The 25039-nt window shown below is 37.0% G+C and overlaps 1 protein-coding gene across 5 annotated transcripts in view; it reads right to left on the reverse strand.

Moving 5' to 3' along the window:
• Positions 1 to 737: 737 nt before the first annotated feature.
• The window catches only part of MARK1 (microtubule affinity regulating kinase 1), a 57237-nt gene continuing 32935 nt past the window's right edge, over positions 738 to 25039 (reverse strand). For 2 of the 5 annotated variants that reach the window (XM_058019719.1, XM_058019723.1), the window contains 11 exons: positions 21125 to 21361; positions 20916 to 21035; positions 16852 to 16951; positions 16121 to 16233; positions 14730 to 14883; positions 13491 to 13684; positions 10782 to 10882; positions 8532 to 8690; positions 7457 to 7711; positions 4912 to 4956; positions 738 to 2831 (listed from right to left, as the gene is read on the reverse strand). In XM_058019719.1, the coding sequence (XP_057875702.1) occupies positions 2477 to 2831; positions 4912 to 4956; positions 7457 to 7711; positions 8532 to 8690; positions 10782 to 10882; positions 13491 to 13684; positions 14730 to 14883; positions 16121 to 16233; positions 16852 to 16951; positions 20916 to 21035; positions 21125 to 21361 (1833 nt within the window). In that variant the 3' untranslated portion in view covers positions 738 to 2476. The remainder of the gene's footprint in view (positions 2832 to 4911; positions 4957 to 7456; positions 7712 to 8531; positions 8691 to 10781; positions 10883 to 13490; positions 13685 to 14729; positions 14884 to 16120; positions 16234 to 16851; positions 16952 to 20915; positions 21036 to 21124; positions 21362 to 25039) is intronic. The other 3 variants (XM_058019720.1, XM_058019722.1, XM_058019721.1) reach the window with 3 other exon arrangements.

A 25039-nucleotide genomic window follows, 5' to 3' on the forward strand; every position in this document is an offset into this window, starting at 1 on the left:
GGTGGGTCACAGCTTGTCTTCCAGCAAGGCAAAAAGAGGGCACAGTGTTTAGGAATCAGGGCACTTTCACACTGCTGGCAGCCACTGGACAGAACATCATTTGCAAGCTGCTTTGAAATATAAACATTAAATTGGCAGCGCCATGTTTCATGGGAAAGCTGAATTAAAATTTGTCAGCTCTGTCCTCTGGAAAAGCTATGTGTCTTTTATGGAACATTGCTACATCTCTGGTTACACGGAGCAGAGAAAACCAGTGGCAATCTAGGGCAAAATTAGTCATGGAAAAACAGCGCCTGTAAAGCGGGAAGCTCTCCTAAGTACTTAATCTACTGTCTCACAGCATGACCTATATTTTTTTCCACTGAACCTTCTGAAAAGGCAAAGGGTTTTGTTTCATGACCAAGTTCACATGTGACCTTAGATTAGCATCACGGTTACATTCCAGTTGTGTATTTTTAAGAATAATCAAACATTTATAGACCTTTATGGGTAAATTGAGTAGACACACAACCTCCTCCTCCCCAGATCAATTTTTGGTGAATTCCTGTAAAAGCTCCCGGACATCCATTTCTCAGCAATGCTAAAGCATCAATAGTTTCTGAACAGTGCAGGACCACTGAATCTGTGCAATGCTAATTCAGAATTCACACCATGCTGAAGATGGAGCTTCTGCACCTTGAAACTGTTTTGCTACCTGCAGTAATGACTTTGCTTTTATAAAGGGCAAACAACAAGTATTTTAGTATGAGAACTGTTCAAGTAAGTTTTAATAGAGTGCACCAGTGAATCAAGATGACTTGCATCAGATTTGGTTCAATGAACATCAGATGAAAAAAAAAGAAAAGGGGCTACAGTTCTTTCTTTCCAAACACCACCCTTTTTCTAAGGCAACAATACACGTCCATTTCCGAACATAACTGTTACATAGGAAAGCTACATCACAGTACAGTATGTAAAGTCCATCTTGGTCAAGAAGCCATTAGAGAATGGCACATTTACTACACTTACAGCTTTCTAACTTAGGGTTACAGAGTTTACCACAGCTTTTTTTTTTAATTTTTATTTTTTAAAGTGACGATTTCTTAATGAACTTTCTATTCTTCACAAGAGTGTGCAGATGGGGCCCATATGTTGATATTACAGTAATTACGACATTAAATAACATTGCACAACCAACCTCTATGGTTAATTCAGTACAAAAGAACAAGTATTAAAATGTACCAGTACTAGTGGTTTTACATAGTTTATAATCATTAATTATGAAGGAAAAAAAATGTGGGGCTGTTTTTTTTTCTTTTCTGTAGGCAAGTGCCTAATTACAAAGCTGCACATTACAGGCATAATGATGTGGAATAAATACAAGAAATCTGGTAAAATATTAAACACAAACAGGTTACATGGGAACAAACTGTACAACCACAAAAGCATAAATCAACAATTTATCATTATAAACAATGTATGTTTAGCTGTAAAATATTATGTGGAATTGCATGTATTCTTTGGGGGCACATGTTCCAAAAGCCAAGCTAATTCCTGAGGTGGTGTTACTAACTTACACAGTTGGTCAACACTTCAGATTATCTTGTGCTATTAAACAGTCCCAATCTTAATAGAGTTCCATAAAATGGAATTTGTATTATTCTCAAGGCAGCAAATAAGTGATACTTTATACCAAGATATTAAAATGAAATTATTCCGGTACTTTATTTTGGTGCTACATTTGTTAATGGGCCATGGGAATAAGCACTGGAATTTGCAGACAGAAATCACTTATGCCTGGTTTCTGTTCTCCCACAGCTCCAAGCTGGCCAAAGGCAGAACAAAGTTTCTAAACTGTAAGTGCCAACACTGTAAACATATTTGTCTCTTTTCTTCAACTAAACACTATCCAATAACAAAGATAAGAGCCAAAGATAAGCAGGAACAGTCTCATGTAGAACAAAAGCCAATTACTCATTGACTTTTGGTTCAACTCATGAACTATTTTTAAATAATTAAAAATGGTCATGCTACAGTTGTGAAAACTAGTTTGTGCATTTGACTCAGGACACAAGTTTTTTAAAAAACGCATGGTAGAGGTAAGACTTATAAAACCCACCAAAAATGTAAATGATAGGGAAGAACTTTTCCAACTCAAAGCATCAAACATACATTTCTGTGCAGAAATCTAGACAACTATACAAGATCTGAATTTAAGCAGTCATCTTTTTATTATACAACTCTATGAACATAAAATGAACAGAATGCTCTATATACTTACCTGTACATGTGAACATAACTTCTTTGCTACAGTTATTTAATATAGGTCATACTGGATTTAACTTTACAATTCTGAATAACTATGTATAACCTTATTGCAATAAGGGCAATTTCTACATGGGGAGTTTCACAGGCCAATCACATTAGGCGAAACCAGTACATTCAAAGTGTAGATCATGTATGAATCTTCCCTGATCCCAAAGAATTTAGGTTCTCTTTACAGCTTAAGCTCGTTTGCTATCTTGGATGCAATGTTCTTAAATGCAATAGAAGTCCCAGATATTCTTTTGAAGCGAACTCCATTGAGCGACAATCGTGGCAGTTTGCAGACTTCCATCTCCCACTGAACAAGGCTGTCTTGTCGTGCATCACCATGGACACAGAAGAGCAAAAACCTCTCTTTTTGTTCATAATCACAGTTATTGGCATCTAACACTTTCCGAATCTCTCTCATCATATCGTTCGGGTCCATAGAACTTGTGGTCTTCATACTCCACGTGAAGCGCAAGGAGCGTGGCTTCGAATCTTTGCTATCCTCCTTCTCTCTGTCCTTAGGCTCCCCAGAAACACTCCTGGAACAAGTGACACAGAGCAAAGTCAAAACCAGAGCAGTGTAGCTGAGAGAGAGAAGAGAAATACAGTTCTTGAACAGGGGTTTCTAAACTGCCATTGAGATGCCACGAGTCAGGGAAGGCTAATTCAGAGAGTGGATGAACACTGCTGGAACAGCCCTGCCCCACATGTTGTGTGCATGTGCTCAGCACAGCACTGTGCCACTGTAGTGGCACGCAGCAAAGCAAGTTTGGAAACCCCTGCTCTACAATGTTCTGATGACAACATATGCAATGGGAACTGCAGCAGACACACGTTACTCCATACTGCTCCAAAGAAAGTGGAATCTATGTAAAAGCATGACTGAAGTTCTGCTGATTTAATGATCTGGAGCATGCCATACACCAACGAAACTGAAGTTGAGGGACACAATCCTGAAGCAGAAATCATACGGTAAAAGCAGCAGAGGAAGAAATCCCACCCTGCAATTCACAAGTCTTTAGTTAATTCCCTCCCTTCTATTCTGCCTCCCCCCCCCCGCCCCCAAACTCTTTTGCATTTGTTTAGATTTTTGACCTCTCTCTGTGTCAAAAGACCTTATAATAACATGTTTTATTTTAACTGATGAGGCAGATTTTGGACTGTAATTTGGTTGTGAACAGCCTGTTGGTCACCATTTGAGAACATGGCCAGCAGCTTTTACGAGTAAGAAACAGCAATGTGTATTTTACAAATACAGACAAACTATTTTATTTGATAAAGGACAAAATTGCAAGGGAGCAATTTCCAATTAATGCTCTTAGTCTGATGCTACCTTATCAAATAGATTACTTGTTCCACTGCAGAAAACATTTTGAGAACCAGCACTAATTATTTTAAAGTAATTCCACAGTCAGCTGTTATCTGCTCTTGCCCCAGGGTGCTCCTGATGCTGAGGCCTCCCCATCCATCACTGGGGAAAGGTGCTGCTCTCATTTCAAGTCTATACACTGTCATCATTATTCAGAGAGGAGTCAAAATAAGCATTTTTAATTCAACTTTGTGTGACCCCCAGAGAACCACACTGATATTAAGAGATAGAGCAGGGATAAGATCTCAAATGACTTTTTAGCCCAAAACAGACACTGTAGGATGACAAAAAGCAGAGAAAGCTAGAGAATGAAAGCAAGAGCTGAAAGCAACTTTACACTTAATTTGAACACTCAGTCTCTTTTCCCTTTCCATAACCAAGAATTTGACAGCTAAGACACTCTGAATTGAAAAGGGCTAACTTAGATAAATGCATTGTGCATTATATACAGTGTATCTGGGTAAGAAAGTACTATTTATTTTTAATAGAGGCTTTCTGTTTTGAAAACGAAATCAATACTTTCTGCATGTGACCAGTTTAGAATGAATGCAAACTACAATGCCTGTTCATTACAAAGCAGAAAAATAAAGAGGTATGTACTGTGCTTAAGCACACCAAAAGCAGAAACATGGCAAAATAGCAGATATACTGGAAAATGAGCATATGAAGAATGTTTTATTGTTAACAAAGCATCTATACATTTGTGTACAGTGGTTGCCACAGAAATTCAATATTTGGCAGTCACCAACCCTTCTGTCTGAATGTCACTTGCTTTATCTCTTAGAGCAAGCAACGTTCATTTCTCAGGGACTAATAAGGTGTTTACTTATGGCAAGCAGCAGCTTTAGTAATGAGCACAGTATGTAACTATAATAAAAATTTAATAGATGCATATATACACACAGGCACACAAAGTATTTATACTGTCCACTGAAACCAAAAGTAAACACATTAAATATTTGTAAGTCAAATCATGATTTTAAGTGCCTAAAGGATTGGTTAACTCCTACAGGGGGGTTTTACTGTTCAAAGGAATACGCTTACGTAAATTTTTGTATTAAATACTTCGCAAGAAAGCAGAAATGAGGGATAAAAAGGACCTCAACAAGACCCCCTCCCCCCAAAGAGAAAACATTTTTGAAATACAGAATACTTAAGCACTATTCTCTTTTACATCCTGATTTAAAAGGCTTTAAGAAATCACTTGATTTGAAAGACCTAGGAGCAAAGTATTAATAGTGACTCCTCACCTTGAGGTGTCAGTTCTGCCACTGGCTTCGCCTTCACTTGGATCCCTCAAAACAAAGTTAAGGTTGAGATTCAATGATAAAGGTGAAAAATAAAAGTTAAGAAAACCTACACCTAGAACAATGTTAAATAGCTACTGACGAAAACAAAGAATCAGTATAATAATGTTAAGCCTAATACTATTTAAAAGAATTTTTTCCACAGCTGTAATTTTAGTTTCCCTTTATGACACCTTAGGTTTTTTTCTGGCTCTGACATGTAATTGTTTAATTTTTTTTCCCCAATTGATGTCAAAATTAACATGTTGTTCTGAACCTACAGCAGACAGAGCAATGGCCACATGTAACTCCAGCAAGCACCGAGGAGCAGTTGGTCAAGGTGGTCCAGGGGGCTCCACTCTGCACCCTTGCGGGTCAGGCCTTTTGTATCCCTGAAAGCACTTTGAGACAAGCCCACGCTTAAGCACACTCAAGCAATTAATAAGATGTGCCTAAGAGTTTGAGAGACCAAACGTTTGAAGCCCAGTTCAGGAAGGTTACTTCAACATCTGCTTAACTTTAGGCAAATCAGCTGTTACACTGACTTCAATGAGATGACCGAAGAATTTGGGATTAAATGTTATCTTTAACTTTTTGCATTAGAGCTGTGCTTTGCAAGGAACTGTTTTATATTACATCTTTTTAGTGTGAAGCAACTTGAAATAAATTCCCAGATTGTGTAAGCCACGTAAGTATGTTCCTAGTGCTGCTGTACCAATATTTAGCTCCTAATTTCAATTACCTGATTAATGTAATACTTTCAAAACACTAATACTTTAGTAACTAAGATCAAGGAAGTATCATTTGACATAAACCATTGATTCAAAATACTTCAATACCCTATTTACTAAGCATTCTCATCAGGCATTTATTTTATATACTTACCAGAATAGGCATTTACCCTTGTCAAAAGTTAGTAAAAAAAGTTTTTCATGACACGTTCTAGTAAAAATATGTTTTAAACCATTATTTCCTGAACAATACAGAAGTTATGTGATTCAACTCCAAGAACAGCAAAAAAATAACCCCCTGGACCTCCACCCAGGTAATCCCAGCCACTAAGTCTTAAACAACCCAAATTAAAAATAAAAAATTAAAAAAAAACAACAAAAACACCCCTACCATCACCAGTAACAAAACAAACAGACATCCTGCAAGGCCATGACAAAATATATTTTTAACATTATAAAAGCACTCTAGGAAATTGTCTAAAATCTTCTATAACAAAAATAAATTTAAAATACATAAATTTAGGGTATCTTAATTCTAAACACATCACTTAAAATATAATTTTACTATTTTAAGACAATGTAAACATTATTTCTTTGATCTAACTCTTAAAAACAAAGTCAAGATACCATTCCTTGCAAAAAACAAGGAGCTACAACACAAAAAAGCAGTCTGTACTTTTGAAGTTGATTAGTTACTCAACAGAAAATACCTTTCTTCCTATTGAGACATCTACATTGACAACAGTTGACTAGCTTCACTGTAATAATTTTTTGCTCTTTAAAATCAGAGAACAATTCTCTCCTTACAACTATATAAGTGCTGGAGATACCAATAATGGAAGATCACGATCCTGTATGTTCAGGTTTCTGGAAAAAGAAAATAATTCATACACTTTTTTTCTTTTTAGGTCTTCACAGGAGGTATTACTTAGACACACACTGATGCACTATCAGCTCACCAGGTGAAATTCATAGATAAATCACTGGTAGAAAGAGGCAAAATGAAAATTACGTCCCCTTTTGGGAAAGCTCTTGATTGCTAAGTCAACAGTCATTTGATCTTGAACAATGTATTTGTAAACCTTTCCCAGCACCTCTCCTCACAGGATTATTACTGATCGCATCATCACAGGAATGAATGCAGATCTAGGATGTGTGGGTTTTCTTCTTTCAGAAACTGAACTTACTGAATTTGAAGAAGCTGCTGACATAATAAAACAGGCTGTATGACACTGAAATACTATTGTTTCTGCACCTCCAGATTTCTGCCTGCTTCTAACTTCTCATTTGTTCACAGATTTTAGAATTACCTGAAATAACTTGTGAACACCTACTCCTTTTATGCACAGCAATTAAGTGATTGTAAATATCATCCTTGCAACAAACTGCATCCAATTAAAAATATAAATAAAGTAAAATTAAAAGTAAAAAAGTAAAATAATGACTTATTTTGAAGTCACTCTTTTTAATATTTAAATGATTTTGATTTTACTTTAATTGTATCACAGCTGTGAAACAGGGGTAAAAGCCCCTTTTAACCAGCCTTCTCTTGTTCCTTTAAGGTAAAGAAGAAGAGCTGGTCAAACAATGGTTACAATATATACACAGAAGTGAAACAAGGCAGATTCTGGAAGGAACACACAAACAAAGCAGCACTCTAACTAAATTTATATTTATTTCAGAGTTAAACTGGAAATTGTCAAAGACTTTGTATTAAAGTCCTGCTTACAGGCTGGGCTTTTGTGATTCTTTTTTCTCCTGAAACTCGAGGTACTAACCTGCGAACGAACTTGGAGGTGATCTTGCTGATGATGCCCGTGGACGTCCCTCTCCTGGCGTGCGCGAAGGCGCCGGTCTCGTGGGAGGGCGAGGCAGGCGGGCCGTTGTAGGTGGCGTTGCGCCGCTCCCGCAGCTGCTCCCCGTGGAACGTGCTGCGGCTGGAGCTGCCCCGCGGAAAGCGGCTCCGGTCTGGAGTGCTGGTGCTGATGCTATGAGCAGATGGGGAGGCAGCAGGCACTCTCTGAGTTGCACTGCTGGGAAAACAGAAGCATAAATAACGAGAAAGACCAGGCTAAAAGCCCTCCTACATGACAACTGTTTCACAAAGACGGGAAAGAAATCCTGCTCTTGATTCTTTTAAATAACTGAATGTGCTACTCATTTGCTCTTAGGATTCATCCTTGGTTTGATTTTACAATGAAAATAGCTCTTATTTCTATCTCAGGTATGAGAGCTGAGATATACTGTGTATATATACTTAAAAAAAGTATACACAGATAATAAGACAAAAGGAAAAAAGTTTAAAAAGTGTGTAGCAAGATCTGAAGGTGCCCCCAGCATTCTTCTGGAAAAATGTGTTCATTAATACCCTTAATGCACTCCCAAAAAACTTCATGGTATTTCTTAAATCATAACCTGACAGAAATAAGTGTCTAAAACTATTCAGGCAGTTAATAGAAAGAACAACTATACCATGGTGCTTTTAGACAACAACGAGTTTAGCAATCTACAAATCAGAAAGGTCTACATTCCAGTATTTCATTTCAATTTATGGTGGCCTGTATTGTATAATCCCATCTAAAGTAGTCAAATTTTTAACTAGTTAAGTTTTTCAGAAGTCTCTGGAGGGAGGCAGTCAAGGAATTTCTTTAACTGTATACAAACCTGTGCCATGCACAACATCAGGTTTAAACCATCATGTAATACCCACAATACTCGAGCAAGCTCCTGTTTAAAACCAGAACACAATGTGGCAGTTTTGACTGGATTACAAACACTTTGATGTCTGTCACAAACTGAACAAGAGCACTTCTGAAGTGCACAGCAAAAAAGAAATGCCCACCAATCTGTTACCTTGGTCGGTAAGCTTCAGTACCATCTTTGATGGTTGGCAGTGTGACTTTGATAGGGTGACCAGAGGCGGACATAGACTTTTGATGCCGAGGGCGTGTAGAGACAGAGGCCACTGCAGAGCCTGCAGAGGATGTGCTGCTTGCAGACATTTCTGTCAGGCTTTTCCATGGTAGCAAGGCAGCAGGGATGGACAAATGGGAAAAGAAAGGTTAGTGTAAAACCCCTTACAAAAAAGAGAGAAAAGAACTAATTTATTCTTTTAGAACTCAGCAGTACTGCTTAATTAAACAGAAGACTGGGTAACCAGGCTGCCTGAGTCAGCTAAAGTAAAGAATACAAAACTCAAAAAAATTATGTTAATCCATAAATGAATTCTCCATATACATTAAGTTAGGCCTTTTCTTTGCTCCCACAATTAAAGCTTACACACACATTATTCAAAGTAATGAAGAAAGACTGCAATGAATACCAGGACATAATTAAAAAATACTGAAAAAGAAATTGACAAAGATTGATTAAACAGATTTTCCTTTTGTGAATACTCTTACTTGTAGTTAAAACAAACATCTAAAACATGAAACAACTGGAACTGCTGTCACATTATCACTTGGAAGTGACTGGTTTTTAAAGGACCAAATTGTCTACCTCTGGACAGCGTCCTCCAGACGCTGCTGGGCTGGGTCAACCCTTTCAGTGTACAGTTCCTTCTATCAGTACTTTCATTTTTCCTTCCTTAAGTGGCAAGAAAGATGAAAGTAGTGGCGAAAGTATTGTGCCATTAATTTTTAAAACAAAAGTCAAACGAATTAAGGCAAAACACAGCTTTGCCTCTACAAGCATAAGTGAAATTGCATTAATAATGTATTAGCAACTGGAGTCCCACAGCTAAATATCAATAGCAAAGAGGTACAGACTTCAGATGAATAATTCGATGACACAAGACATTCAGCTGCACCAAATCCAAATTCAACTGCAAAATAACATCTTGTAGGAAGGGCAAATAATATCACTCAAAAGAAAATTCTTCCTAATTTTTCAGAATATGCTCCAAGAACTGAGCACAATATTCACTGCACGCATGAAAGGAACAAGGATTAGGGATCTTTCAATACTATATAAAAAAATCAACTGTAAAATGAAAAACTTTGGGAAAAGTCCCTTCTCTTGAAAGAAAAATATCTTTGTCAGATCAGAAAAGTATTGTAATACATATTATAATGGTCTATCTAAGAAATATCTGTTATCTGTTTGGTTTTTTTTCCAGAGAAGGATTTTTACTACCTTTGTTCAAATACTTGAAACTATATACAAAAAACCAAAAGTGTTTGGGAAAACACTTTTGAAAGCACCCGTCCAATAATTTCAAATTAAAATGCCTTAAGGAAGTACATTAAAAAGCAGAAAACTAATTTGAAGTGTTGATTAAATAGTTGTCTTTCACATGTTCCACAGCTCACAATTTTACTGTAAATGAACAACCCTGTACTTCTTATTTCCAAAATTTTATGCATCATTAAAAAATTCAAATATTATAATGGAAAACAAAAGAAAACTAGTTTACTAGATTACGCTACTTCATGCTATGAGTTTTTTATTCATTTTACAGTAACTGTTTTATTAGAATAGCTTGAAAAGCATCAGAGTAAGAGCTGTTATTTGAGTCTCAATTTTAAAAATCCAGTTGTTATTACACTCCATTAAAGCCAGTATTTTATTTTTCAGTCAAGTACAAGGGTTAAATAACACTAAGGATGAACAAAAGATTTTCAAAAAAAGACTAACTGGCAGTGTTAAACACAATACTACTCAACAAAACTCAGCTTCATAGTCATCCCACAAACAGACACAAACTGGTTACCATCACTATGAAAATACTATTTAGGCCAAAAACTTCTATTGAAAGCAATCGACAAATTTTAACCACTTCAGCTTTTTGAGTGGTTAGGGGAGAAATTAAAAAGGATCAGGCTACACTGTCAGAGTGATCCATCTGAAGCTCTCCACAGCACAACTGCCCACTGAGCAATTAGTTGTTAGCACAATTACTTCCTCCTGTGTTGGAAGACAACCCTCAGTAATTAATGTGTCCATAAAAAGAAGCAAAGGCTGACTGACACATTTAGCTTAAAAATTCATTGCAATCAAAGAAGCAGCAGTGGAAGATAAAAACATTCACTTGGACTTTATGTATTTCACATTGTGATTCAGTTCTTGTACCCAAACTAATAAACAAGAAAAGGTGAACAATACCTGTTGTCCTTCCCATTCTGTATTGCAGAATAGCGATCTGAAGAACGTTCACAAACATAAGTGTTCCTCCTTGTCATTCCACTGCCAGAAAACACATTATTCTAGAAGAGGATTAAGATTAAAGTTAAATACTTTCTACTGTATATATATTGGACAAAAATCTAAGCATTGGAAGAAGCAAATCAAAACAATGTTTCAGCTACTTATGTATATTGTTAATGCATTCAAATGTACTAAGTCAATCTGTCAACACAAATCACTTATATCATCAGTTGTTTTTTCCAATAGCTCATTCACCATCTCATTACTTCACCACTGAGAATACACTGACAGAACACAAGGAAGTGTAATTTTGCTGACACACACTAAGTATTATTATGCAATTCCCACATACTGTATTCCTGTATTGTTTGTCCCTGGGATCAAATAAACTGGGATCCTAGAGAACACACCTATGGCTGACTGAAAGGTTTTCCTGCACAGCATAATTTTCCAACAACCACTCTGGTTTGTTGCCCCCATCAAAAGAGCTTTCAAGAGGAAAATGAAAATACTATCAATCTATATCAGTCAACCCAGAAATTATGATGCAAATAACATGACAAACACTTCTTGTTGCAAAAATACTGATGGTATTTCTTTCTGTTGCTAATTTCAATTTGGACAGACTTCCTAAAATAAGCACAAACATACTCTTCCATCCCGACCAAGCACAGGTTAGCTACTGAAGGCTTAGCTTTAGTACATGACATACAATTCTCATTTTCAATACACTACATACTGAATTTGGGGTGGGGGAGGTTGTGCTGTGCCAACATTACATTCTGATACCTGCTGGCAAATGATTTCAAATACCCCAGACTCAGGTACTGTAGGACATCACAAACTCTGCAAGATTTACTATGTTTAGGTCTCTCTCACCTGCAGTTTTTCAGCATTAATATGAACCCACAAAGATCACTTAATAAACTGTTTTACAGCCAAATGTAAGGAAGATTAACAACTGCAATAACTGTTTCTGAAAGTCAACTCCCCTGAGTCACACAAATATGACTGATGGTCATAAATATGTTTTCAAGAAATTCTGCCTTTCTGAAGGTAACATCACGTTACCCTCAAAGTTACACAAAAGTATGTTTAAACTATCCACATTAAATTAGCTTTTTTTCCACTTTATATGTTTGAGTTTTAAACAAAGTACTCACTATCTGCGTAAGCTGTTCAACCTTGAACTACTGTTGTAATATCAGACACCAATATTCCCTAATCATGCCCATCACAAAGCCTTTCAAAGTCCCCAGTATAGTAACAGAGCTAAAAATGCACAAATATTGAAGTTGCCATTAGCAAGTAAATCAATTTCTCATTCTTCACAGCAAAGATACTCCATTTAATTAGTTCTCACTAAGCAGAGAAATGCTTGTGACATATCAGCTTGTACCACACATGACTCTAATCAGCTTTGGGGCATGACATTTTGGAAAAGCTCAGATATGAAATCTAATCTTAGAAGACTCAAAGTTCCTGCATGCAATCCACACAACCATAATTTCAAAGATTTTTGCAGGGGTGGGGAGACAACAACCCTATTTAAAATAAAATAAAAAAAAATTAAAGCATGTGCAGATGTATAGCAGACACAGCCTGCAGAACATTAGGAGTTAAATGAACTTCAGCATTTCTTTTGCTTTCAGAAAATCCTAATAGAAATGCACATCATCTTTCCAGAATATCCAAGATGGAAGCACACCAAATCCCAAAGGACAATGAGAATTCCTGCTGCCAGTCAAGTGTACTAAAAGATGGCAAGAGTTTTTGTATTTAATAGACCATGTCTCCTTAACAGCACAAAGTATACTTGAATCTTAAATCATGATTCATGCATATTTTTTTCTCCTCACATGAACTCCTGCTCCTAAGTAGCTGTTTAAACACCATGCAGTGTTTAAATTTTTTCACTGTGAACCCTAAACATCAATCCTACTGCACATGAATTACCAAAAGGCAAAGTAGATGCTTTCACAGTAGAAGAGACAGACTCTCCAATTTGTAACAAAGGTGTTTGAGGCAGTAATAAGATAGCAGTTTACAGAACTGAGAATATTGTAACAGAAGCATTAAGAAATGATTCATTTCTTAGTTCAGTTCCTTAATACAACAACCAGGTTGTAAATCACATTAGCAGGCACATGCACCAGGGAACAAGTGGGTTGTTCCAACTCATCTCGCTCCATTTCTGAAGCTCAAAATTAGGTGGTTTTAGAGAACAACCAAATTTACAGAGAAAGTTCAAGAGAGGTATTATGTAGGATTAATCAGATGAAATCCCTGAATCAGAAGTCCCTTGACTTCCTCTGTAGACAGACAAACATTAGAAACCAGAAAAAGAGTACCCCATATTGGCTCCATTCTCATGCTCTTTCCTTAAATATCCAGGATTTTTATTGACAGAAACTGAAGTTTGCCCAAGTGCAGACATTCTCATGTTTACTGTTATGTTAGTGTTAGAAAAAGTAAAGTTGAGGGGGAAGGGAAAGGTTTATTTTAAAAGGCGTCTACTGTAGCCTATTTCTGTCTGCCAGTAAAAGTTACCAGAAATAGACTTAGTGGCTTATTCAGTACCCATTATGTCTATAGTAATCTTGTGCTGCACATTTTGTTTAAATAGGGAAAAATAAATATAACAAGCCAAAAGCACACCCAACTCACACTGGTAACTGCACTTGACTTCTTTCTTTCTGGACCCACAAGTGGACTTGCAGCCATCTCTCCTTTGGATCCTACTGTAGTGCTGCCGTGTTTGCGTGAGACATCCTTGTCCCAGTCCTCTTTCTGCTCACTTTCCACACTGTTTGCCTGAGACCTTTTTGTGTATGACACAGCAGGAGGAATTGAGGGGCCAACTGCCAAATAAAAATAGAATTAATAAATACCTAAAAATAATCACTGCATTTTTCTTGGCCAAAGTAGCCTAAATATAATTCCCTGAGTCCAAAAAAAGCATTTGAACAACTCAGACGGCAAACTCAGCACACAGACCAACCTACTAAATAGAGCTGTGCTCTTTTTACCTACTCTCTCTTCAATTCCAATTTGCAGTTCAGAATTACTTCCTATTTCACATCAATATGTAAAACCTAGAAGAGCATTTAAATTGTAATTTTAAATCCATGCCATTTTTACAGGATTATGAAAAAAGGAATTAAAATATATTTTTCAAATTTTTTAGTACTTTTTTCTGTATACCTTTTCTTCGAAATACTATGAAATATTATTTTCCCCTGAAAACCCTAGGCCTACTTTGTTTACAAGCATGTCTATACTTGAAAAATAACACTTATTTTCCCCTCATCATTCTTTAAAATGTTTTGGGAAAACACCTCCATCAGCAGACTTTTACATTCCTTTGAAATAAAATCATAAAAGCTAACAAAATGCAGGAAACAGTAATGTAAATTAGGCAGAGAAAAGGGCAAAACATTTTAGAAATGTTTATAGCAATTTGACAACTAAGGAAAAAAATAATCTTTCATTTAATGTTTCAAATAAGTATTCTCTTTTGATAGAATAATTTTCACCGGAAAATGTTCCCTGAATACTTAATAAATTTGTTGTTGCTTGGAAGCAAACAATTCAGCCTCATAGCCAAATGTAATGATAAAATAATTGGTGTGCTGCCCTTGGGGTTATCCAGAGCAATAATTGCCATTAGTTCCTAAGCACAAAACACCCTCAGTGTCTCATTTAGTGAGTCAACCAAGTAACAAGTCCAAAGAATTAAATCTGTGAGGTGCGCGGATCCAGATTTACCGCGGAAACCTTCATACAGACACACATCCCAATCAGCTGCACAACAAATGCACAGAGTTGGGCCCTGCCAGGCTTACAAACCCTGCCCATTCCCACTGAGCTGTGTCTGTAATTCACTTGTTGGAACGCCATCCGCACCGTGGTCGCTGAAGCGACGCTGTTTCTGGTTGGTGGAGATGCTCCGCTGGACCTTCAGGTGAGCGGGGGACTGCACCGAGCTGTTGTTGAGGTCACTGCTGGGGCGAGACCTCTGACCCAAGTTGCTGCTGGACAAGGAATCACCTGCTTCAAACTACAAGGAAAACAGGTTTTCAAAGCATAAACAAAATTCAACACTACTGGTACTTCTATAGCATTATAAAGCAAAAAGTTCCAATCAAAGGCACTTTAAAACTTTAACATTGTATCCAGAATTGAATATTCTTCAAGTTTATCATTTCATCTCTGTTTAATGTGCTTTAAAAACACACAGCTAAACCTACATAGTTAATGAATGCTCAAAACAAAATTAGAAGGATCATGACAGAAACAAAAACGGTGCTATTTTAAAACCAAAGCCATAGAGTAGTTTTCCCTGACTTTTTAAATTTTATTTTTAATCCTAAGAGCATTCATAGCTCCAGAACAATTTTAAAATGCACTGGACTGAGTCAGAAGGACTAAAAAAGCAAGTACTGACTAAAGGATCCTATGGCTTTCAAAACATCTTTATAAAGTCTGTATCTCAGCCACTGATTTGTTCATCTTTAAGAAGCCTAAGTTCTATGTAAATGCAGAGGAAAAGACAAATACCCTCTTCCAAGCAATTTGAGCCAAAATTATTTTAGACCAATTCCCTCCATGCTCTGCCATCAGAAGGGAATTCTGGCTCAGAAATGTGAGAAAATGCACTCAAGGATGCACATATCAGATCCACACTTTCTTGGAATTGAAGGAAGGCCAACAAAGCAGCAGGGGAAAAAATTCCTTCAAAAAGAAAGCCTCGGTCTTTGATTTCTTGAAAAATCCATGTGGTCTAAAAGATGTACAGATCATTCCAGTTCCAAAACAATCACAAGATTTTCTGCCACAAATCTATTAACTACTACAATGCAATAACTTACTGAATAATTCAATATATTATAAAACAGTATATGAGTGAGAAAGGATGAGCATATTTCTGAGAAATAAAGGATGTCACATCTGGGTAGCCAGAAAAATAATTGCTATTAACTATTTCAGATTTTAACTGAAAACATACACGACAAGAAGAAAACTCAGCAATTAAAAGTCATGACACTTCAGATTAACAGCCAGGTTTCTAAAAAAACAATTCAACACATTTACAAGCAAACATGAACATACTGGAGGATTTAATTTATTTCTTCATATCGGAACTACCAAGATATACAAGAGGATATGAAAAGGGAAAGACATTCATAAGTTATCAATCACAATAAAAAAAAAGTTACAAAATAATTAAAAAAAAAAACCAGCATTCAACCCAGCAACATATAAAGGCCAAACCAGAAAATGTAAACAGCACTTACTTCAGGTGGTTTTCTACCTAGAAGCAGGTAAGTGGCCATGACTTCATCATACTTTTGGTTTACTAACGATTCATGGATTTCTTCTCTTGAAAAGCCCATTGTGACCATAATGTCTAAAAGTAAAAAGAGCCAGATATATCAGCAAAATGTGTTTGGGTTTACTGACAACTTAAGAACAGTGAAAACAGAAAAACAGCCTTAAATTTACAAGTAACTAAGATTCAAATCAACCCAGTGAGGTTTTCTTGCTGTGCAAAAATAGAAAATGCTACTAACTCCTCTCCTTCTTATTTTTGTCTTGAAAACTCCCAACTACATTATACAACTCTGAACTAATTTATAAAACATTCAATGTTATTCAACAACAAATAAAGCACTGGCAAAGAGAAACTATGAATAGCTACTGGGCCAAAACAGTTACTTTCTCTAACCATGGTGGGCAAGAAGTGTTGCCTCCATAAGAAAATCTGCCTCTTTCAGTCCATTAAATTCTGTAGTCTTATTTGTCTTTTGCTGTGCTTCAAACTAAATTTCAAGATTCATATCAGCTCAGTGAAGTCACAAAAGTAGTCATAAGGAGGCATTGTAATGGAATTTCTCATTTAAATAAAAAGAATGCATTTTACTTGTACGATGAGATTGTAGGTCAAGTTCGTAAGAGCTTAGTTTGCCTTCCAAGATAAAACTGCCTGTGTGCACCAAATGTAACACCCTTCTTCTGAAAGTCTTACCTATTCTTTTGGTGTCATTGAAATCTGGTTCAGGCTCAGTATATGGCTTTAGTTCTTCTTCTTCATGGCCAACATTCATCCACCGATCCTTCATGATTTGCTAAGAAAATAAAAGAGCTTTAGGCCAACATGCTCTTTACCATACCCCATTACACTTGTGCTAGCTAATCTGATGAAAAGCAATTTAAAGTTCACAATAATCTGAATGCTGCTTGCTCTTTCCCTCATACCTTTTCTCCTCATGTCTTATTTTTCTTTTATCTTTCACATCCTTATGCTCCCATAAATTCATTCCTCCTATTTACCATTCCCTACACAATCACCCTGACTAACAGAATCCTTCATTTTGTTCCTTTGCTTCCATGTGCTCTTCTTGGTTAACATCCTAAGATGCTAATGCAATACCAGCTCTATCATGATAAAGAGCTCCTTTGAATAATAGCAAAGGAAGTGTTTAAAAACTAAGGTATAATTCAGGAAAGTGCTGATGCTTCCTACAGTCATTAGTTTCAAGATCACAATGCCAACTGGTCATTTTTTCCTATGGATCTGTTCACTGCACTTGACCTAAATATGTTTGGCTGGAGGGACAAATGCCTCTTAACTCTATAACATGCAGTTATTTACTTCAAAAGTTTCTCCTGCCTTCTTTGGAAAATTTCATTCTGTTGTGGCCTGGATCTGTTTGTAGGCCTTCAAGATTGATTGCCCAGAATCCCTAACCATCACTATTTCTCCTTTAAGAGCATATTCATCTTCAAACAGCTAAAATAATTTTTCCTCCTACAGCAACTGGCACGCGTGTCTCTTCAGGGGCAGATGCTAATACTGCTCACTACATGGACACAAGAACAAAACAAATGCCAGCAAGTCAAGTTTCCCACAGGCTCCAAATCTGCCTCACAAACACTAAATTAAGTTATTTCTCACAAAGAGCCGAAGACTCAATTTTCCATTGATATAACCAAATTCTTCGTATGTAGTGCTGCTGTCAAATTACAGACCCTGTAATTTGTACCCTTACAAGAACAATACAGAACTTTGTGCCAATTAACATTTTGCTGACAATAACACCTAAAGATTTTTTCTATAATGGAACTGATTTTTTGGCTTTTGAGGGAATAAAGAGGGAGGGATGGTGAACACATACTGCTATACTGTATTTCTAACATACAGAGCATAAGTCTACTTGACAACAGACTTGGGTTATGTATTTGTAGTCTTGCAGGAACAGAAGAGACTCCCCAAAGCGTACTATGCACTCTCTGCAATCATAATTTTGTAAAGATACTGTTAAATCTGAAGTTTAAGCACGATGAAGTGGATAATAGAAACCACTGCTCAAATTCTACCTCCCTTTTCTTTATCCTTCTTGAATGAACCAGCAAGCCTGGAAATTCCCACTAACAGTTTTTCATGTCTCCTCAGTAGGTGGATCTAGAGTTCAACGTAATCTGCTTTCTGTTTCCATCTACCATTTCTGCTGGCTTCTGCCTTTTAAATACATGATCTCAGAGGCACACTGAGTTATTGTACAACTCTTCAACAGGCTCTTACAATTAAGCATTTTGAAGCGACACAAACAATCCAATTCCAGGATCAATACTACATTTGTGTAAGTTCTGCTGGGCTTTCAGTCAGCTGATTAATGAGCAGCCTTGGTGAGGGTATTTAGAAATCTGACTCAAACTGTACTTCTTGAACATCAATCCAAACTAAATTTCAACCAATTAGATATTATTGATGAGTTTTCTCTCAATTTTCAGGAAAACTGCCTAATAAAAATCTGGTCGGGCTCAAGTCCCGTCTGTGTCAAAATTATTTTGCTTTATTATACTCTGTAAGCATAAATCTGCTCTGGAGAAATTTCAGAGCAACACTATGCAAAAGAATTCATGACTGGGGCAGAGGGAAAGAGGAATTTGTTGAAAATCTGACAGTTAAGAAGTACTTTCTGACAGTATATTTTTCCCATCTCTTCCTGGGAAGATTTACTGGTTTATAACAACATTCTCTTGTTTTGAAAATGTTTCTTCTCAGCTGCAACCATGAAAAAGTCAAGAGGAAGCATTTTAATAAAGATTTGCCTGGTCCTTACCAGAGGACAAGTGCTATACCTAACCCATATGGTGCTGGTCCTCTGTGGATCTCAGCTTTGATGCTGATGTCACTGACAAACATCCTTTTGGATGGTCTGCTAAAATCATGCATAGGAATTGAGAAGCTGTACGGCTCGGACTGAGCAAACATTCAGAAGGCAAAGCACAAAAAAAATCCCCCCCACCTAAGATGACATTATTTTTCCACTTGTAGAAGCTTCCAAAGCATTTATACTTTCTTTCTAAACATGTATTTTTAGAAGTGTTCAGACAGAAATTTCTTTCCAAACCACATGCCACAATTTTTAATTCAGCAAATGTGATTTCAGGAATATTCCTTTGACAAAAAAAGGTTGTAATGCCTCTCTACCCCTCAGGTTAGCATACTGATCAATGCCTGATATCAGTATTTTGGGACTCATAACATTTACTTTCTCTATTCCACTCAATCTGACTGCCTTATCCCTTCAGTGAGGCTGCTATCCAACACCTTTCTCCAGGGCCAGGAAGGAATTTTACAAAAACTGGGTAACACTACAATACCTAGAATGAAAGTGAAAATAGATTTGAAGAGAAACTGCTGAAAATCCAGAGGAAAATCCAATAAAAGAAAAAACTATTTCCCTAAAACCTAAATATGACATATGTAAACTGTGATCTTTGAAGTGACTACACTCTTACCATTATGTTCTTTAGATAGTAATCACAGAACATAATGAGCACATATCAGTAAAGCAGACGCCATCATTCACTAGTCTCTTCAATAGAGATTTTATTCAACTTAAAACTATTTATAAAAAGCCATAAACCAGCATCAGCTCAGAATGAGTTGCATGCAGACAGAGCTCAGTGAGTGCATTCTTCCTTGCACAGGTAGCCTCCATGCCAGGAAGTGTAAGTCATGCCACTACAAACAAAAAGCTGCTTAAATGGGATTTATTCTCTGGAACACATCCATTGCTGCACAAGTGTAGAAAGATGAAACAAAAGTCACTAGTGATTAACTCATGCCAATACTATTTTAAAAGTATTCTATTTATCTTCTGCTCTACTTTCATCTCTATGGTAAGTGGATGTTATTTTAAAAATCCCTCTCTGGTTAAGAATTCATACAATAGAACCAGACAGCTTTTGAAGTGAACTCTACACCTATTATTTGTTAAATATCACCCATGCATCAAGTATTATCCAAGACATCAATCTTGAACAAAACAGCCCCTTAAAAAACACGGAAGCTTTTACACAACTTACAATTTGTGCACAGATCTTTTCCGAATCACATGAAAAGAAAACCTAATTTACTACAATCATAACTCATTAGGAATCCTCAAAACAGATTTTACCCGAGGGACACAGCAGGAATTATTGTATATATAAAATTTCCAGCTACTCAGAAAGAAAACTACCAGAAGAGGGAGAAGAAAGGCTCAAACAGAAATAACTAGCCATCATTAGCTTACCATTCACAGAATTTGTAGTGTTTACATGTATTACAGCACTAAAACAAACTCCACACTCTTTTCCATAATTAATTCTTCTTCCACCTATCCTTTTTAAGAAGTCATGAAAAAGCTAATGGTATTGCCTGCTGCTGGTTGCTAGTCTTGTTTTTATATATATATATATATATATTTATGGAAGATATTTACAATCTTGTCCTGCTTTCCACAGATTTTGAACTAGCTCCATTATCTGACTGAAACAAGTGGGAACAGTTCGCACTTTGAAATGCTCTTATTTAAGTTGTTAATCAGCTGCAATTAAGGTTAGGTTTTCATTGATTAACACTTTCTATTTTCAAGCTGCACTGTTTCTGGAACATTGCCTCTTTTGTTTTAACAAGACTTTTGGGCCCTTAAAACAAGAAAAAAGTCTCTCTCCTGAAAAATTAAGAATTCTCAAGCAACTGCTGTATGTATTTTATTCTTAATTTGAGTCCCCTTTTTCCAAGACAAAATTACTTACTTCCAAGCTGCCTCGTTTTATTGGATTCAGTACTAGTAGCTTCTTCAGTAGATTTTCACAGTCTGTGGACATATAGAATGGAATGCGGTACTTCCCCCTCAGCACGCGCTCCCTCAGTTCCTGTAAAATCAGAGTTTTTAAAGATGAGCTCCTAATGACACAGAAAATTTAAAGCCAGCACAAGCCAAGCATTCATACTGTAACTGTACCTTTAGATTCTGACCATCAAATGGCAGTGATCCGCTCACTAGTGTGTACAAAATCACCCCAAGGCTCCACACATCCACTTCAGGGCCATCGTATTTCTTTCCTTGGAAAAGTTCAGGAGCGGCGTAAGGCGGGCTGCCACAAAACGTGTCCAGTTTATTACCAACTGTGAACTCGTTACTAAACCCAAAGTCTGCAATTTTAATGTTCATATCTGAATCAAGTAGAAGGTTTTCTGCCTAAGAGGAAAATAAAAGAGGAAGAGGACAATTTTTATATCAGATTAAGTAAATATATATATATATAGTGCAATATATAATTTATCAATAAATACAAAAATGTTTTTTCTAAAACAGTTCACCATCTGCCTCTTTCTTGCAGAATAAAAGAAACTAATGCCCCATACATGTTACAAAGACTGAAAATCAGGAATGTTTACTCAAGAAAATATAACTATTAAAAGCAGCTAAACAAAATTAAAGGTCAGCTGGTCAATCAACTATGAACATTTTATTTTCTGGAAGAAATAACTTAGTTCAGCTTTACAGTGAAGTATCTAGACATCTCAGAATAGCAGCTGAAGCTTTTGACAGGTTCATGCCAATTTCTGATGCCAAGGAGAGTAAACCGAGTCCTAGACATCATCTACCATTATGGCAGAGTAAATGTTAGAAGGAATTTAAGACTTGAGAAAAAGATACCTTCTGCTTGTAAGATGAAACACTTCAAGCTACACGCTGTACTTTAGCATTCTGTACAAAAAAATCCTCTCCCTCTTATTATTAGTGCTTGCTTCAGCAACAGCCACACCAGGGTGTCAGGACTCAAGTATTTAATTCTTTTCACACAGAACATATTCCATACATCTAAGATTAATGCCTGTGCAGCAATCGTGAATGCAATGCACCATACATACATAGATGCAAGTGTACAGGTACCTGCAGAGTTAGTAAACAGTATCTTATATTTAGCATCACAGGTAGGTAAAAAGACTAAAAGGGTGAAGTTACAGAAATACTAATACATTATTGGGGGAATATACTGATTTCAAAATGCAAGACTGCTGTGCAAGGAGTGCAGCAGAACCGGGTAATGTTTATTTATCTAAGTGGGTGTCAGCTCCTGATCTGTGTGCCAGCAACACAAGACAGCACCAAGCAGAGCACAAATCATACTTTTTCAACAGGAGGCCAGATGTTAACAAGACTAGAGGGTTCACCTTATTGCCAAACAATAGCTACACAGCAAAGAGACATCTCTCATCAGATGCTGTGCTCAGAACTGAGCCCAGAAAATACAAAAATGTTTTGGCTCACAATCAGAGAAGCAGCAATCTAATTGTCAGCGGATTTGATTTAAAGGGTAAACATGATTTTGTCTGGGTTTGTTTGAGCTTATTTCTAATAATTTCACTTACACTCTGTGAACAGAACAGCAGACTATTAACTACCAGTATATCAAGCCAATAGCTGCACAACAGAATTTAGCCTTTATCAGGAGTAAAATACAGCCCATTTTTACAAACTCTATCCTGGAAAATATTTTATTTTTCCAATTCATGACATGTAATCCCAGCTGGTTCCAGCAGACAGACTCACAGAGCTGTTTTCCAGAGCTGACAGCTTTCTACGCTACTTCACAAAGACTTCATTTTCCTTGTGGTGAAAACAGTACTGTCAGTGCAGCTGCTCTGTGATTACAATTGTCCTCCTAGTTCAACAGTACTCTGCTACCCAAGTGCCCCACGCTTACAGGTTCCTTACTTCAAACAAAAACACCAAAAGATCTTTTTAATATGCCAAATAGAAAGACGATGCTCTTTTTGATTACATGTTCAGAGCAAAAACTAGGACCTGAAAAGGTAAGTTCTGTACATCATAGAATGAGCAAAACTGGAATTGGTTACAGCCCTCTCAAAACAAATTGTTTATAATTACAAAGTAAAAAGGAGACAATTTTTCAACCAGAATAGCCTGGACAAACTCACACATTTTCTTCCACATCTCTCCAGTTTAGTCTGAAAAAACTTGTAAATAATAGAGTTTACCCAGTTATTAAAACCAAAAAGTCTTATCAAAAATATCCAAAGTGGTGCAAGATCTCTGTCTTGTTGTGCTGCAATATCAATTGCTCAACGTGCTAATATCCTAGAGAGTCAACAGAAGCAGATGAGAAGGCAGACACCACTTTAAAGTTGCTTTTACTTCTCCGCAGCTCCATGAGAAGAGTTTTAAATGAGACAGAGATGTCATATCACTTGGAAAGAAGAGATGAAGCAGAAACACCTCAAAGCCACACATTTAGCCTTTTTTCCTCTGGAAAATATATTTTTCATCAGCTAGGCTGACTGGCTCTCAATCACACTTTACTCTGAACTTTTCAAATGAGTCTAGCGTAAGTCCAGCCAAGAGAAGACAGAGAAAAAAATATAATAAAAGTTATTTTGGAGCCTGCCTGGCTGCCTTGCAAATAGGAAAGAGATCAGCAGCAGACTCCTTGTTGCAGGTAGTTCCTGTGTGAATACTGTAAAGCTGTTTAGCATAGGCTTGAGAGCACGGCCTGTGAGCTGTGTGTGCTATGGAACTAAGAAATGGAAGAGAGGTGGAGGCTCTAAGGGGCTCTGGGAGAAAGAGCAAGACATGGGATGCTGAGTAACTGCAGGGGTTAATGAGGCAAGATTCAGTCACACAGCTGGGCTGAGGGAGCCAGAGCTAGATAAGCACAAGGAAATGGCTGGCTCCCTACTCCCAGCCAACCTAGAGAACTAGGGAAGGGCTTGTCCTGGCTGCCCAAGAGGTCCCTTCTGCAAAGCTCAATGGAAGTGGCTGCAGTAATCTCCAGGGAGCTTGACAAAACATTGACAGGCTCCAAACCATCAGGCAAGATACAGAGGAATTTTTTTTAATCAAGATTTCGGCAAGATCCAATTCTTTTTTTCTTCCTTGCACTCCGACTTCAGAGTGCTGGGCAGGCACCCCCACCATCAGATGCCAACACTCCTGGGGCAGGGACAACTCAGCAGAAATGGATGTATTTGTTATCCATCCTCATGTGCACATGCAGGAGCTGGGAGATTTGCAGGTATCAGGGAACAGATTTGTAGAAATGAGGTTGAAAGTGTGCTGCAGTGCATTATAAAATAAGACAAAAGATACTGGTGAAGAAAAACCCTTAGGAATTTTTCAACCTCAGCTTTTCACAAGTATCCAGATACATTAGTAAGAAAGAATCAACACCAGTGTTTTCTTTGTAAATTTTCAAAGACATCAAAGCAATAGCACAAAACAGCTTTTAAGTGGGTGAGGATGATGTCCAAGTCTCATGATACCTAAACTTGACATGAAGACAACTTCAGGCAAGGCTTAGGTTGTACCTGAATTTGCTTAACTCTTCATATGATCTGGTGGCTTACACAGATACATAAATAAAAACATATATAAAAAAACCCCCCACAACTAATTTCTGTTTACCTTTAATTGATTTTCCTGTCCAAATTAAACACTAGAATACACACCAGAAGCTCAAAGAGATTAAGAACTTAATGTATTTCTTATAAATCACTGAGGAAAGAGTGTTTTATATATCCTTGCAATACAACTTAACTGGAAATATTTTAAATAAGTAGTGATGGCTGGTATCAATTGATCTTCTGCAGCTTCACTGTGTAGATACCAGCATCACAGCAGGTATAATTCTCTGGAGAGTATGTCTTTTTCTTAAAGCCAAAACTGGAATGAAAGTAACACATGTTCTATTCTTGTCTCTTCCCTGTTCCAAGAGGCAAGCTACATTATTTTTGCGCTTCAGGAAATTGAGAATGAAATACAAGTGATAGAGTTCCTTCATTCACATGTTTGAGGCATTCATAGGCAGTGGCAAGGACTAATACATAGAATGAAATTAAGTCTGTATAATAG

The sequence above is a fragment of the Melospiza georgiana genome, chromosome 3 (assembly GCF_028018845.1).
Source record: "Melospiza georgiana isolate bMelGeo1 chromosome 3, bMelGeo1.pri, whole genome shotgun sequence".
Taxonomy (NCBI): domain Eukaryota; kingdom Metazoa; phylum Chordata; class Aves; order Passeriformes; family Passerellidae; genus Melospiza; species Melospiza georgiana.